The sequence below is a fragment of the Salvia splendens genome, chromosome 6 (genome assembly GCF_004379255.2).
Source record: "Salvia splendens isolate huo1 chromosome 6, SspV2, whole genome shotgun sequence".
Classification (NCBI taxonomy): domain Eukaryota; kingdom Viridiplantae; phylum Streptophyta; class Magnoliopsida; order Lamiales; family Lamiaceae; genus Salvia; species Salvia splendens.
In genome coordinates, this window is record NC_056037.1 from 14,131,607 (window position 1) to 14,148,830 (window position 17,224).

General features: G+C 38.2%; 2 protein-coding genes across 3 annotated transcripts; one reads left to right on the forward strand and one right to left on the reverse strand.

Moving 5' to 3' along the window:
* The first annotated feature begins 7,096 nt into the window (after positions 1-7,096).
* LOC121806185 (serine/threonine-protein kinase PBL34-like) lies at positions 7,097-9,562 on the forward strand. The gene is made up of 6 exons (XM_042206132.1): positions 7,097-7,470; positions 7,674-8,002; positions 8,085-8,220; positions 8,488-8,621; positions 8,714-8,837; positions 8,925-9,562. The coding sequence occupies exons 1-6, from the start codon at positions 7,344-7,346 to the stop codon at positions 9,404-9,406; spliced, it is 1,332 nt and encodes a 443-aa protein (XP_042062066.1). The 5' UTR covers positions 7,097-7,343; the 3' UTR covers positions 9,407-9,562.
* A 2,188-nt stretch (positions 9,563-11,750) lies between these two features.
* Positions 11,751-16,778, reverse strand: LOC121806905 (uncharacterized protein At2g24330-like). Of its 2 annotated transcripts, none has more exons than XM_042207081.1 (6): positions 16,565-16,778; positions 15,689-15,943; positions 14,649-14,793; positions 13,843-13,952; positions 12,219-12,642; positions 11,751-12,130 (listed from the first exon to the last, which is right to left on the reverse strand). In XM_042207081.1, the coding sequence occupies exons 1-6, from the start codon at positions 16,760-16,762 to the stop codon at positions 11,895-11,897; spliced, it is 1,368 nt and encodes a 455-aa protein (XP_042063015.1). In that variant the 5' UTR covers positions 16,763-16,778; the 3' UTR covers positions 11,751-11,894. The 2 variants fall into 2 exon arrangements, with proteins under 2 accessions (XP_042063015.1, XP_042063014.1); XM_042207080.1 differs by having other exon boundaries at positions 15,689-15,946.
* Positions 16,779-17,224: the final 446 nt, after the last annotated feature.

Sequence of the window (17,224 nt, forward strand, 5' to 3'; positions counted from 1 at the left end):
TGGATTATGTCTTCTTGTAGCTCAATGTGGATTTTGGTCTCGCGCATTGTGTGTCTTGTTTCGATCCTCTCGCGCACCGTCGTACCCACACCTCGGCGTGGGGGAGACCTTGCGGTTGAGCTTCCTGCTTCATCCTCGTCGTGAAAGTTAGCCGCCCTCGGTCCTTAGAGAGTGTTTGAGTGAGAGAGGAAGATGTAGGTGATGAATTAAGAGATAATTTGATGTTAAAATGGATGATGAATGTGTGTATTTATAGATGATTTTGGGATTAAATTCTTTTTTTTAAAAATCAAAAAAATTACAAAAAACAGCCATCTTTTTGGGAATCCGAATTTTTTTATATTATTTTCATTTTTTAAAGTAAAATGCCAACGGCTAATCCGTTGGCCAATCATGGAGCGCCACGTCAGCCTGCTCAGCGGCACGGCTGTGTTTGATGCATAGCAGGGCTGGGCCGCTGGCCATAGCACAGCGGCGAGCAGGCCTGCGCTGCGCCAACGGCACGGCGGGTGCTCGTCGCAACGAGCACCGATGTGCATGCTCTAATTACTACTCCATCCGTCTCCAAATAGTTATCCACTTTGATTCCGGCATAGATTTTAAGAAATAAATTTGAGAAAGTTAAGAAATTAGTATATAAAAGAAATTGAATATAAAAAGTTAGTGGAATAGAGGTCTCACGTTTATATTTAGTTTTATAATAAAAATATGAGTGAAATTAATAAGAGACGGGGGAGAGTATTAGGCCACCAGCAACGCGTCACGCGGGTGGCCCGTATCCCGTCACTCAGGGACGGGACGGTGGCGTGACGCGTTGCCGTGCCCCGTCTCGTCCCCAGCCCGTCACCCGTCCCGTTCTGCCGCAACGAAACGCGAGACGGCTCGCCACGCGCCGAGGCGACGTGGCGCGCTCCCAGGCCATGCGTGACGCTCACTCGCCGTCCCGCGATGGCGAGTGGGCATCGTCACGCTAACGCAATAATTCAATTTTTTTAAAAAATTGAAATTAAATAAAAATAATAATAATAAAAAATCTGAAACAATAATATTACCGTTAATAGCCGTTTTTCTTTTTTTTATTTTTTACTTTATAAATACTTCTAATTCATCATCATTTCACACACAACTACACATCTATTCTTCCCAAATCATCTCCATTTCTTTTCCAATTTTCATCTAACATCTCATCACAAAATGTCCGGCGACAGAAACTCCGGTGGTGGCGGCTCCGGCGGGTGGGATCTCAACGCGTTCGGCGACTGGGGGAGCATGTACAACACATTGGGTGGTTCCGGTTTGTCGACGTCGGGCACCCAGGGTTCGTCGACGCCGGGGGGTACCAACCACCCAATTTTGATGTTGATGCATACGCCCGTCCCTCCGCCCCGCGGTATTCGCAGGGATTATCCCAGATTCGGGAGGATTATCCGGTTCAACCCACTCCGGAAGAAGGCCGAGGCGGGCGAAGAGGAGGATCTAGGTCGGCATCCGTACGGCCCCAAAGAAACGCTGGCGGTGTACAATGCCTGGATCAGCGTCTCGTACGATCCCATCGTCGGGAATCAACAACCCGGGAAGTGCTTCTGGGAAAAGGTCACCAAGGCCTACCACAAGATTAAGCCGAAAAAGACCCGACGTCGCACATATAAGATGTTTCGCGCTCACTTTGACCGAGTCGACAGAGAGGTCAAACGATTATGCGCCATCCACAAGAATGAAGCAGCTCATTACCAAAGCGGAGCCACGGGAGCCGACATTCTGAGGTCGGCTTTGTGGGTCTACTTCGACGACACCGGCAAACAATTCAAATATGTCGATGTTTGAGAGGTCGTCAAGGACGAGGAAAGGTGGGCCGGCGGTGTGCGGTCAAGCACAGGCTCGACGTCGAAGCGCACGAAGCACACGGTGAGTGGCCAATACTCGCTTGGTGAGGGCGGTTCGCGCAGCGGGCCACAAGAGTTTGCCTCGCAGGAGGTTGAGACCTCGGCAGACGATGCACGGGGATCCTCCCGTGGGCGCCGTCGGCCGCAAGGGAGAAATGCGGCGAAGGTGGCTAGAGGGAGGAGGGGCAGAGCCGAATCAAGCCAGGCGGGCTCGGGGGGACCCCCAACTCCCTTATGGCCATGTACATGACCGCCACAATGGCGGACACTTCCCACTTTACGTCCGCTCAATACCAAGCCTGGCTTAACGGAGTTGCGTTTATGGCGGCACAACTTGGCATTCCGCCTCCTCACGGCTTCAGTGCACCTCCACCGCCTCCGGGGGATGATTCACCAGCGGAGTAGTTTTTTTTTATTTTATGTAAAATTGTATTTTAAATTATGTCATTTTTATTTTTTTAGGATTTTAATTATGTCTTTTTTATTTTTTGAATTTTAAGTTGTATTTTTTTATGTTGTAATTTTATTTTATTTTAATGAAGTGTGTTTTTTTTAATTGAATTTGGTTGGAAATAAAAATAAAAAATTAAATTGAATGAATAGTAATTTAAGGGACGGTTAAGGGACGGAGGGTTGCAGGTTCCGTCCCTTAGTTAAGGGATGGAGTAAAAAAGTACAGTGGGGCCCGTAAATAGTAATTTAAGTGACGGTTAAGGGACGGTTTAGTGATCGCGTTGCGGATGGTGTTACTAGTAATTTTATATGTTAATTTTGATTCATCTATTAAAATTATTCTTATACGTAGTGTTTATGTAAAGAAATGTTCTCATATTTCTTTATCATTTTATCTGATACTATATCCATTTTTACCATACTAAGAGCATCTTCAATGCCCGGATGTCCCACTCGGACATCCACTAGGACTTCCCAAAAACACATCCTACCACATCACTATGACTTCTCATCCCACTGCCACGTCACTAGGACTTCCCCTGCACAATCCGCCCTTCCCACTAGGACTTCCCGCAATAAAAAAAATCACAAATTCACAAATAAAGCAATTTACGTTTACGGAAATAAAATTTCAACACGAATACGAACGGGAAAAATTAACAACTTCATTAAAAAAATACATGCTTCGAAAAAAATTACATAGTAATAAAACGAAAAAACACAGTCATACATTCTTGGCTCACTCCGCGTTGTCCTCGTCGCCCGTGCCGCCCCTGTCGTCCCCGTGAAGTTCAACGAGCCATATATATAGAGTTTTAAAAAAAAATTAAATACCGGACGTCCGACCCACGCCACAATGGCGGACGTCCACCCGCCCGTCGCCCGCACGTCCGAGGACATCCGACGTCCTTACGGGACGTCCGTATCCGACTTGCCACGCCACAATGGCGGACGTCCCGGTTGCCCGTCGCGGATGTCCGACCGGACGTCTGCCATTGGAGATGCTCTAAGTGTTCTCGTATTTCTTTATCATTTTATCTGATACTATATCCATTTTTACCATACTAAGTTTTAAATTCGTATCATCCATTATTGGAATTATTTTCCGGCGGATTACCGTTCAGGGTGCTCGCTTGTCGATGGAGGTCGTAGACTTGGATCTTATCTCCACCACTAGAGTACGTTACGACCATACTCTTCCACACGTCTTTGGTTGTTGCGGTTGAGAGACTCAGCTTACAAGTTTGGCGTCAATGTTTTGAACCAACAACGTGAAAATACAATGATTTGCATGTTGTCGTCGTGCAAAGGTCGGATTTGTCCTCGATGGGGAGATGGTTCCCCGGTGATTTAGGAGATCATTCCCTTGCCGATGATGGCTTTCTCCATCAGTTCAACCCACATCGAGCTACGATACCTAGTGGAGACAGTGAACTTGGGTTTGACATGGCCAAACTATTGCGCATGAAATTTTCCTCGCAAACTCTTTCGATTATACTAGTAACAATCGGTTTGGGTTCTTCTCATTCTAACATGTTTTTGTTTGTGGATTTCACATGCTTTGGTTTCAAAAGGACTGGGAAAGGTATAGATGATGAGATTCTATAAGTAAAAAAATCTTGCTCTTGATACCATGTTAATCGGTATTGTGAACATGGACAGACAAGGTTATTTACTTTAAGGTGTTATTCTCATTATGTAGTAATCCTCCTTTAACAGAAGTATTTTTACAATGATGATCCTTAATTGATTCATTGTAATATTTATCTTCTAACATATACTATCAGTTAAAACTTTTGTTGTTTTTTGCTTCATTATAAGCATTGGTGTATGCTTGGTGTCGGGACTTTCCCTTTTCATTTAGGCAAATAGTAGAAAATTAGAGCAATGCAAGAGATAGAGAGGCTGAAGGAGTTGGGTACATTGGGTGCTACACATTTGTGGTGTAAGTCGTCTCCTTTCAGATCAACTTTCATTTGTCTTGTGTATGTCCTTTATTGTGATTCGTCCGTCGCCACTGCTTTGTAGTATACTCTTATTCTTGTCTTGGCTGGAATACCCCTTAATTCTTCCGTACGATGTTATGTTAGGTTGTATACAGACTATATTGTTTGTGATACTATGTTTAACACTTTCATTGGTTGGAAGCATTTTTCCCTTTTATACAATTTATTACTAATATGATTAACTTACTTGTCAAAAAGTTGTAGAAATTCGATTGACAATCAACTAACTTAACAATTAGGCATTAATTTGTCTATGTGCAAATTTGTTGACTTAATTACTTATATTAAACTTACAACCACAATTTTAATAAGCATCCTACAAGCTCAAAATTATTTCAAACTTAATTAGAAGGCCTACCAACTTAAAAACTATTTTTTCAAACACTGTTTTGGCATGCAAAGGATGTTAGTGGGGACTCTAAAAACTTAGTGGGAACAAATGGTATAACTCCTTTCCAACAAGGCATTAAGAGCATCTCCAGTGGGCGGACATCCACTAAGACATCCCAAAAACACCTCCTGCCACGTCACTAGGACTTCCCATTCCACTGCCACGTCACTAGGACATCCCCTGCACAATCCGCCCTTCCCATCGCCCTTCCCACTAGGACACCCAGCAATAAAAAAAAATCACAATAATTTAATTACGTAAAAACGAAAATATAATTTTGACACGGAATACGGGAAAGCAAAATGAAATGAAGTTCAACGAGCCGTATATATAGAGTTTTTTTTAAATAATAATTTCCGGACGTCCGACCGGGACGTCCGACCCTTGCCACAGTGGCGGACGTCCGCCCGCCCGTCGCCGGGACGTCCGAGGACACCCGACGTCCTCACGGGACGTCTGTATCCGACCCTAAACGCCACAATGGCGGACGTCCCGGTCGCCCTTCGCGACGTCCGACCGGATGTCCGACCGGACGTCCGCCATTGGAGATGCTCTAATGAAGTCGCAAATAAAAGAATAGGATCATTCAGTCCTTTTATATGCCAAAAAAACATGGAGTGGCCAAGTATATAGTTTGTACTAGTATAATATATCACACATATTCCCTTGAAGAATGAAGATGTATGCATGGCGTGGCTAAATAAAAATGGCAAATATTATGAATAAATGTGTGATTGCATTCTCATAAGAGTCCACACTCATATAATATATAATATCAATATTTCTCATGCTTAATTATGTGTATTAATATTATTGTTTATAATAAAAAATGCAATTATTCATACTTTCATAACCCCCAAAAGGAATTACTATATTTTTTTAGGCTAGGAGGGTGGTTGCCATCATACTTCTCTTGACTATCTTTATATGGGTTTTGACCACACAATTATAGTGACTAGTTTTGTTACCTAATAGTACTAGTACTAGTTATAGTACTACTCCTTCCGTCCCCAAAGAATATGTATTTTAGGATCGGTACGAGTTTTAATGTAAAATTGGTGAAGTAAGAGAGAAGTTGAGAGAAAAAATAAATAAAGTATTGTCAGTGGAAAATGAGTTCCACCTCATTAGAGCGAAAATACTTTATAAAATTAGAAAGTGCATATTCTTATGGGACGGACTAAAAAAAAGAGTGCATATTATTGAGGTACGGAAGGAGTAATAATTAATATCAAAACTCCTTGGTAAAAAAGATTAAAATGAATAATTTTTTATTGTAAAACACACAAATAACATGTCTTTTGGATTAATTTCCAGACTGAGGCTCTCAATCCAGTTCCAAGTGAGTTTCCCAATCTCTAAATATTAAGACAATGAGGTGTTTTTATCCAATTGAATTAAATAATTGCAAGCCGATAAATATGGAACTAGATCCTCTGCTGTGCTCTTTAGCACAGCAGGATATACGGTGCATTAAACGCACAACCCACAACATAAAACGCAGCAGGTATGCTTCTTTTCCTTCATTTTCTTTTTATTTTTATTCATCTTTATTTACTTTTTTAGTTATAATTATTTTACATTTTTTATCTCTCCTTATTAACATTTTAATTAATGTATATTTTAAAATAAAATCTTAGTTCATTTAGCAAATGGAGTATGATTTAGTATGATTTAGGAATAAATTCTCATAAATAATTATAACTAAAAAAGTAAATAAAGATGAATAAAAAATAAAAAGAAAATGAAGGAAAAGAAGCATACCTGCTGCGTTTTATGTTGTGGGTTGTGCGTTTAATGCACCGTATATCCTGCTGTGCTAAAGAGCACAGCAGAGGATCTAGTTCCGATAAATATAGCTATATTTTGAATTTCAAATACCTTTACAATTCATAGGCCAGGAAGTCAGTAGCCGACAATTTCAATCACAATACTTTTGTTGGTTACAATATTAAAATAACATAAACTGATGAAATGGTTTCAGTTTGATTTAATGAGAAGATTGCGTTATTTATGGTAAATTTAATATTCAGCCATCCAATGAGGCAAGGTTGGGGAATTAGTAATGATGGAACATGAGATGAATTCAAATGAAAGAGGAATTGGTGATTATTATGCTGGTGAGACATAATATCACAGTGGATCAAGCAAGGTTGTTTATTATTGTAAAACTTTCAATCAATTTGAAATTTTAATATTGTGAAAATGTCTTTATCTCATATATTTGTGCAAAATAAAAACAGTGCTAGTAATAAATCGAAAGATTATGCATCTCAAATCAGGTGACCAAATAGTAAAATACCAGTAACAATAAATGATGCCTCTTTCCGTAATTCTTCAATCTCATTTATCTGAGAGTGAAAGCAAAGCACAAAAAGGTGGTGGCAAAAAAGTTCTTTTTGTACACAAATGTGATGATGGCGGTGATGATGATGATTATGCCTTCAATTTTCCACAGTAACAACATTAACAAACAATTCTCCCTCTCTTGCCCTTTTCCCCCTCTCCTCAACTCGAGCATGGTTAATAACTGATCGCCTTGTTCCAATGCGTAGCTCAGAGCCCATGAACTGAAACAAAATCTAATCTTTTTTCTGGGCTTTGAAAATCATGGACAACAACAGCAACAACTGCGGCTGCTGGGCTATTCTCAGAAGCAGTGTGAGAGGCTGCAAAAGCTCCGATTCAAGAAGCTCCACCACTTCCATCCCTAGAAGCAGCCTTGTCTATGATGCTGGTATACTCATTTTTCATCATATTCTATCTAATCTTGCTAGATTTATGTTTTTTTTAATAATAAATTTAGGTTTTTTCCATCATATTTATGTTATGTCTTATCTAATTTGTTCATATATAGATTTATCTAATGTGTTTCTTCATGTTAAAATTGGGCATTTCAACTTGGTTTAATCTCCTGCGTTTTTTGCTATAATAATACAGCAACAGAGACTCGTTATTTGAATGCCAGCAACCGGGAAATGTGTGTACCCGATGAGGCTAGAAACTCGGTATCCGAAGATCCCAATTCGGATGCAGTTGCACTAGAAAAGAAACCCCCACGCCAGCTGCTTCAGTTTAGTTTTCAGGAGCTGAAAGCAGCCACCGGTAGTTTTAGGCCAGATAGCATTCTTGGGGAGGGTGGTTTTGGATATGTGTTCAAAGGGTGGATAGAGGAGAATGGGACGGCGCCAGCAAAGCCCGGCTCAGGGACCACGGTGGCTGTCAAGAGCTTGAAGCCTGATGGCCTTCAAGGCCATAGAGAATGGGTGGTGAGCTGATTGTTGGCTTGAATTGGGAAGTGATTGGCATATATATATGTAATGTAGCTCATGACATTCTTTTTTAGTGCAGGCTGAGGTTGATTTTCTCGGGCAACTTCACCATCCTAACCTCGTTAAGCTCATCGGATATTGTATTGAAGATGATCAAAGGCTACTTGTTTATGAATTCATGACCCGTGGAAGCCTTGAAAACCATCTTTTTAGAAGTAAGTGCTGCATATATTGCCCAAGATTTAATCATAGGATAATGTGCACTAATGTGATATCTAGCCTTCCTGTTTTCATGAGTCTAAAATTACTGTGGTAAGAATGCTATGATGGCTTTCTTTGTACAAATTTCTGAGGTGTACTTGCTAGTTCTGTGACCATTTGGTGCAAATTGAATTTCAACATGATGTTTACTCTTGGAACCGATCGACTATATTGCTGTTTGTTGAGTGGAGGATATACTGATATGTGAATACCCATTGAAGGGACCATACCTCTTCCGTGGTCCAACAGGATCAAGATTGCACTTGGAGCAGCCAAAGGGCTAGCTGTCCTCCACACTGGGCCTGAACCTGTTATTTACCGTGATTTTAAGACGTCAAACATCTTGCTTGACTCGGTATGTGAGTGAAATTGATCACTAGGAACTTGATAGATGGCCTCATCATATAGTCCAAACAATCTTGATGTAATATTTCCCATTTCCCTCAGGAATACAATGCTAAGCTCTCAGATTTCGGTTTGGCGAAAGCCGGTCCTCAGGGAGACAAAACGCACGTTTCTACTAGGGTGGTTGGAACCTATGGCTACGCTGCTCCCGAATATGTAATGACAGGTACATATTTTTTATGATTTTTGTGTAATTGTGTGACCATTTATCTCTAGTCTTTCTTCATTCTCGACTTATTCTTTATTGTGCCAGGACACTTGACCTCAAAGAGCGACGTTTATAGTTTTGGAGTCGTGCTCCTGGAAATCTTGACTGGCCGGCGATCCATGGACAAGAAACGGCCAAGTGGAGAACAGAATCTCGTGACATGGGCACGGCCTTATCTGTCCGAGAAGAGGAAGGTGTATCAAGTAGTGGACGCTCGCCTCGAGCTCAACTATTCAATCAAAGGTGTGCACAAGGTAGCTCAATTAGCTCACAGCTGCCTAAGCAAGGACACCAAGTCTCGGCCTTCAATGGAGGAAGTCGTCAAGGTCCTCACCCCGCTGCAACACCTCAATGATCTCGCCATACTAAACTACCACACGCGCTTCTCTCAGGCTGGGAGACGCCACTTCCCTCCGTCCGGGAAGCGCGACAGGAAGACAGACACTGGCCATCAACCCAACCTTAACCAACCAAAGGCTACTGTAAGAGATTCCAACCTAACATCTGCTCAGCATTATTGTAAATAAGGATCCTAGTTTTTTTTGTTTGTGTGTAATTTTTATGTTATAACAACCATTAGTACTTGTCTTGTGTATGCTGTAAGTTTTCTGAATACTCAAATATTTGTATTAGCAAAGGAATGTTGATCCCTGATTTGAATGTTTTATGAGGTTTTAGTGTGACGGTGCTGGTTTGCAGAAGCTACATACATCTCTTGAAATAGATTGAAATTCGAAAAAAAAAAAGATCACATTAAAATAGAGCATCTTGTGCAGAAACACCATAGCCTTTTTGACCATGCCTAGTTGTGATTCACAGCTTGAATTTTAAGTGGAATATAAATGAGATATATTCCTTGTGCTAAAGATTCTTATCAGTGTCAAATTCAAGCTGGAATCTGGAGTGACCTCAAAATATTCTGTAAATTATTTTGAAAAAAAAGTTAAAAACTTTAGTAGTGACATATCCACAGCAGACAATTCTGTGATCAAAAGTGAGGGAATCGGTATGATTTTTGTCCCACTAATAAGTGAATATATATATGTAACAGAAACTGCATGATTTAGTCCCAACTTTTTTAAAGTTTGGTTTCACATGCATCATGTAATTGCAATACCAATACACCACATCGTTATTAGTAGTATTAATTAATCATATATTATTACATACCATGCTTTGGTTGTAAATTTCTATTAAATTTAACTTTCTTCTCGAGTTTATTTGATTTTTCTTAACTGATACTATTGCTTTAATATTGATCCACATTTTTACTTACGTTTAGATCACTTGATCAGCTCGAGAAAAGATCCAAATTTATTTTAGGCAAAACACATCCTTAAGTCCTTGTACTTTGATTATTTATTTCAATGGGTCCTTATACAATTTTTTCGTTTTAGTAAGTCCTTGTACTTTAATATTCGATATATTTCAATCCTTATTTGACTTAACTTTTCCTTATAAAATAACACGTTATATGTTAATTATTTAAATATATTCCACCTAATATCCTAGTTAGAAAATATGAACATAACATAATATATATATAAAAAAACATTAAAAACAAAAATAAAAAAACTAAAGAATTCCAAATCGTTAAAAGAAATTTGTTGTTAATTTCTTTTAACGATTTGGAATTCTTTAATTTTTTTGTTTTTATTTTTTTTATATTTATGTTATGTTCATATTTTTCAACTAGGATATTAGGTGGAATATATTCAAATAATTAATATATGATGTGTTATGTTATTTTATAACGGAAAAGTTAACGGTTCCGTCAAATAAGGATTGGAATATATCGAATATAAAAGTATAAGAGCTTACTAAAACAAAAAAAATGTATAAAGACTTATTGAAATAATCAATCGAAGTACAAGAACTTAAGGATATGTTTTGCCTCTTTATTTTATTACCAACTCGAATTTACACCGTCGAATTAGTATAGAATAATCTCAAATATTGATTGTCATAAAGGAGTTCTAGAAGAGTATCGGATGAGAAGCCATCTTAGAAAAGTTATTTTCTTTAAGCTGCAATTAATCACTTAGGGGTCATACTTTATATTTATTGTATTTAATTGTGGAATGCACATTACATTTGAAGGGTTCGGTCAACTAAAGCATTTACGTCTAATACAATATAAAATATCGGTGCTGTCAATCTTTGATTGGATTGTACGAGTTTTATGTAATTGTAACATGATTGCTTCTAATTATGACTAGCTTATAGAGGTCTAATTTAAATGGTAGCCGCATCAAATTTGCCATAAATAATATTTTTAAGTTTGCTAGATAAAATAATAGCAAGATATAATCTAAGATTAATGGAGTATTCCGTTTGTAAGATTGTATCCTAGGACTAAATATTAGTGTGTTTGGTTCATGATATAACTCAATCCTAGATGAATAATCATAGAATTATTAGTCATAGCTAACCCCTATGACTAAAATAATCTCATAACTCAATCTTAGATTATATCTATAATATTATTTTATTTAAAAAATCGAACACCACCTAAGTTGTGAGATTATTTAATAGGAGGCTATGACTAATTATCATATAACTATCCATCTAGAATTAAGTCAGGAGATTCAATCTCATAAACCAAACATAATAGTACAAATTTAATCATGAAATACAATCTTACAAACCGAACACCCCTTAAATTTCTCATTCCATCAGAACTCGGTAAACGTACTGAAATGGACTGAGTTTCCTGTTCTGATCTATGATGCTGACTGAATATCACGCAAACAATAGACAATTCATTCATCTGATTTTCATTTCAATTCAACCAACCCAACACATTTTGCAATTTGCAGAAGATCATGTACAAGAACAGCAAAATGTAGATTTATAGAAGTGCGCAGAACAGAGGAGAAAGAAGGTAGTAAGATTATAAAATTACATATATTGCCATGTTTACTGACACTTTTCGCATCAAAGAGGAAAGTGAAGCTCATACTTCTCTTACCACACAAACACACAGTCACACACACACAAACAATCAAGAAACACTCAACTTTCAGATATTTCTTCAGCATGAGCGGCTGGAGGAGTACTGCTCTGCAAGGCCTTATCCGCCGTTGAACCTCCTTCACTTGGTGCAGCTTCCGAGAGCACAGATGCCTTAGACGTTAGAGAGGGGGTACTGGTACCTGAGAGACGATCATCGGCCTGCTTTGGCCGATTCAACGCATTGCAATGTGGGCAGTAGTAAGTGATGTATGGGAACTCCTCTTTTCTCACCAGCCCTACAAATACAAGGATATATAGCATATTAACCTCCTTATACCTCATGGATTCAGTTCATATAGATAGGTGCACGAAGATTCTATCTACCGTTGTGCATATGGCAGTTTCCACATATTAGAGCATAGGATTGGGTAGGATCCTCTCCCACAAGCAATGCAGCAACTCGAGCAATCCAACCTCCATCATGTGCATTCGGGCCTGATTGAGGATGATGCTCGACAACCGTTGGGTGTTGATGAGACATGCCTACATCATCAACCCCAGATGGGCTAAGCATAGCTTCTTCAGGATGTTCAGTAAATCCACTTTCCGTGCTATAGGTTCTCGAGTGGGACTGCTTTCTATTCCGCAGTCCAGTAGTAGCTGCAACTTCCACATCATTGCTCTTTCCGGCAGTGGCAACGTGGCTTTGATCATCTGCCAGATATACTTTCAGTCCAGAATCTGCACCCAACTTGGACGCCAGTACAGTTGCAGCTGCTGCTTTGGCTGCTGGATCAGGGTCATACCTCTGCACTGAAGACTCCATGTAAGAATCTAATAAATCTTGTTGATAATAAATCAATTGAAATTGGAGTTATACAATATACTCACTAGGACGTAAACTTTGAGTGATAACTTAGATAGATAAAAATGATACAGACTAATCTACCACACGCTTTAATGGAACTTGTATGATTATCTAATCCTTCAAATACTCAAATCATATATTTCTTTTTTATTATTTCAAATTTATTATTAAAAGAAATACAAATGACACTTCGTAACTCTCGAGGTGACTTAAACCCCACAAGTATCGTCAATCTATGTTTTGGTCTAAATGAAAGTACAGCCTTGTTCCTCCCATCACCCCATGAGGTTTGTCATGTAAAAACTAACCACAGCCATTTGTTATTAGCTTTTGCACCGTTATTACGTAAAAATGATGACTTGCAAACATTGCAGGCATACAATATCTACAAAGAGCGGTGCCTAATACTAGGACAGTTTTAGAGTGAAGGGAGGTCAAAATAATTTTCGGTCAGTTGTCATTAGATGAAAATAGAAGGTTTTTTCATACCATGATCATAATATAATCTGACACAAGAAAAAGCCAGTCCCCCAATAATATGGCGGGCAAGATTTATATTTAATTTTTTGCATAAACTAGTTTTATTGCTACACAAAAAGTACAAACTTCCAAACAAGACCGTTTGAAGGAAACTTAGCCAAAGACGATTGGGGGGGTTGGGGGGGGGGATTATACTTTTTCCCTCCACCGCCAAAAATAATCTTTTTTTGCCATTTTGGTCCGTCCAACAAAATTAGTCCACTTCTATTGTTGAAATTTTTTTCACACATTACACTACTAATGATGTGGGTCCCCACTATCCACTAAGATTACTTCAACTAATTTTTCTCTTTCTCTCTCATGCTTTACCAATTTCACATAGTCTCTATTTTTAGGGGACGAAGGGAGTCTATACTCAGGGATATATAGAGTATAACTGAACAAAACTGAGGTGGGGCAATACCCCCACCACTCATCAACGTAGCCCTGCCGCTGCTTCAGACCATACCTATTAAGACCTTTTCTTATAGATAGCAAGTTCTATTTTAAGACTTTGCCTCTAGCTCATTCTTTCAAGAAAAAGGAGGTGATTGCAGATGCGTAAAACAAGATATGAATCATCAATTTAAACAAGAAAGCTAGCTAGCTTTCACTCCTTACCTGTATTAGCTGTTGAGTTGTGTAGTAATTTGTTTTTTCTTTCAGTTCGTTGATTTTCTCCTGTCTCTCGGCCCGGAGATGTTCCAAAGTTTTGCGGTCCTTGGTATCACCTGTAAATAAGATACCCAGAAATGTAATAGTAATATTAATGCCAGTAGCAGGGTGCCGCTAATCAAGGTCACATTTGGATTACGATCTACGGAGTACCAACAGCTCTACCATAACATAGAAACAACTTTTCCCATAATGTTTTGTCTGAACAATAATCTCAAATCCATCAATTCGAAAGTTTTGAAAACAAGTAGATCTATGATTATTTTGACACCAAAATGCAGATAAGATAATTGTGATTCATCTTAGAATTTCATGCAGCTTGATTAACAAATTAATGCCCTTAGAAAGAACAACCTTATTAATTATTATTCCATTAATTTCTCAGGAGTTCCAGCATGCATAAGCACAACAAGATTGTTCTTATGGCTCAAACTTATGGCCTCCTCATCAGAATAAACTTCACAAAAGCATTTTTTTGGAAGCTGCTCTCATATACAAGAAGTTATAACAAAAGTAAGCAATTTCATGAAACTGTATCAACAATCCTGGTAAATATAAGTTGATATTTTTTTTTGCATTACATAATAAATTCTACCATAATAACAAGCAAATAGCATAAGCCAAAAGTGAAATCAAATAGTCTATTCCAGCCATAATGCAGGTTTGTTTGTCTAGGCAACAAGTTTCATATTTTGATAGATACTATAACCTTACGGTATAGTCATTACAAAGAGCACTAAAAAAATACTTACGCATCTTTGTGTAGCCTCTAAATGCTGAGTAGATAATGAAAAATAATACTGGCAGCAGAAATATAGGTAAAACCCTCAATGCCCTTATATGCCAATTCAAGTGTAATGATCTTGTGGTCATTATTGCATAACCTACTGCAATTGCCTGGAATAAAGAAAGGGGGTAAAAATCAATTTTGTGGGTCACCCATCTTCAGGAGCAAGAGGAAGATAATGGCAACAGCACATTCATTATAAACAGAAACATTCAGAATAGCAGTGCATTTTTCTAGCAACAAAATAGTCAAGATTAGTAGGAACCACTGTTCACTCTCTCTCACACACACACAAGCTCACGCACACATATTTTGTATATTGTCTTTGATTTAACACGTCATAATTCAAGCTTTTTTTACCTTATAAGCATATATAATTTGATAATCAGGAGCAGTCCATTGGAATTAAAGGGGTACTTGATCTTCAGAGTTAACAGACACACGATCACTCTGATTTTCAAACTAATGGAGCAATAGAGTGCAGAAAAAGTATTTCTACCACAAATGCAAAACCTGAGATTTAAATGAATACATCCTTGTTAGTTGAAATCAACCTCAGTTAGGAAAAACATATACACATATCATGGAGACTCTAGCGATGATACAGAAGATCATATTCTTGCATTGTAATGCAACTGCTGGCAAGTGGACACCCATTTTGCAAGACAAGCATCTAGACTAGGGCACTCAGAACCTGGTTTGCATGTAAACCAGGGCATCATCATAGACAGAGACTATATGGAAGAGCAGATCTTCTGGTACAGAGGGTGATAATTAAAAACATAGACAACCATTTACAAACATTAGCAGCATATGGAACAGAGACGTTACTCGCTGAATATTACAAAAAGTAATATAGTTACCATACCATGAGTGAGCTCTACGGGTACTTTAATAATCAAGTTTAGGAATGTAACAATCTAAAATAGTTTTTCTAACATCTGATATCAGGTTATGTGATATGGAATTCTTTCCCTAAAATTAGTCATAAAAGGTAGGGCTTACCTCTGAAACAATAGACACTATAATAAATTGCCTAGTCGTTCTCTGAGAGCTTTGAGAACGCCTTGTAATTCTGGAAAGAACAGCAGCCTCTTCCTTCGATATATGTTGCAATCTCTTTTCAAAGTCATCACTACCTAGTCTGAATACCGCTCCCCACAATCTAGATAGGACACCTTTCTTTTTCTTGGTCTTCTTAATCTCAGTATCTGTAGACGTCACAGGCTCCAGTTGATCATTCTTGGATTCTTCAGCCATCTTCTGCATATCACATGCCAGGTTAGAACGTTTCTCACATATTCCGAACTAGCAAGACAATTGTTTCAAGTTTCTTCAACATGATTAAACCAAAACCATTAATACATCTTTTGATCCTCTACCCAAGATATTCCATGTCTTATTCAGTTAAAAGGAATCAGTTTTTTACCAGTATGTAGCATTGTAGCTAAAGAAGTTGGAAGTAATGATCAAATACTATGTCACTAGTTAATTTGACATTTCAGTCAAACCAGGTCAAAATGATATGTTTCATCACAAAACGGAGATGGCAACACAAACCCAAACCAAATAAATACTAAGGAAAATGGAAATAAATGAATTCAGTGATTGCCAAAGGAAAGGAAAAACAAACGCGATGAGAAGGAAATAGAAACAAATGGGGATTCACACAGCAAGAAAGCCAAATCTGACAGAATCCAAGATCATAAAAAAATACCAAACCAACAAATCAACTTTGCTACAGAACATGATCAAAGTTATCCCCAAACAAACCATTTCACTCACAGAAACTCCAATAAGATGAGGAAAGATCGATAATTTGAACAGAAACAGAGATAAACCCCAAGCGGAGAAATTGTAGTGGTTGATTTGATATTATACCTCTGCTGAAATTCGGCACGGAGAAACGCGGCGATGAAAACAGAGAACGCGAATGGGAGAGATGCGAGAGGGGATTGTTCTGACGAAATTCCTTTTCCAAATGGAAAATGATGAGAAATTGGAAAGGGAGAGCTTTGGAAATAGTTGATCGTGTTCCCTAATGACGAAGAAAAGGAGCCATTTTTCCTTGAAAGTCATCTACATCCCACGTGCAAATCACGTATTCTCTTATTATTTCAATTTACAACCTCCAATTCTTTTAATTCCAATTTCCACCCACCCCTCCCAATTTGTAAAACCATATTACCTTTTCCGCCAAGATTTTATTTTCAGATTCTCATTTAGGGAGTATCTCAATAAAAACAAATAAAATACTTATTTTAATATTTATTACTAGTATTTTATTCTCTTTGCAATTAATTCTTTAAAACAAACTATTTAAATAACCTAAGATGAAGATATATGTAATTATTAATGACCCAATTTTTCATTCAATGTACAAATAAGTTAAATTCAAATGCACGTGTATCTAGTTGAATAGAAGTGGGAAATCAATAAAACAGAGTTGTTGTAGCTGCTTCCAATCCACATTAATACTCGGCATGTAGGCTATTTAACAATACATTTACTCCTCTTTGACTTGGATAAACTGAGGAGGAT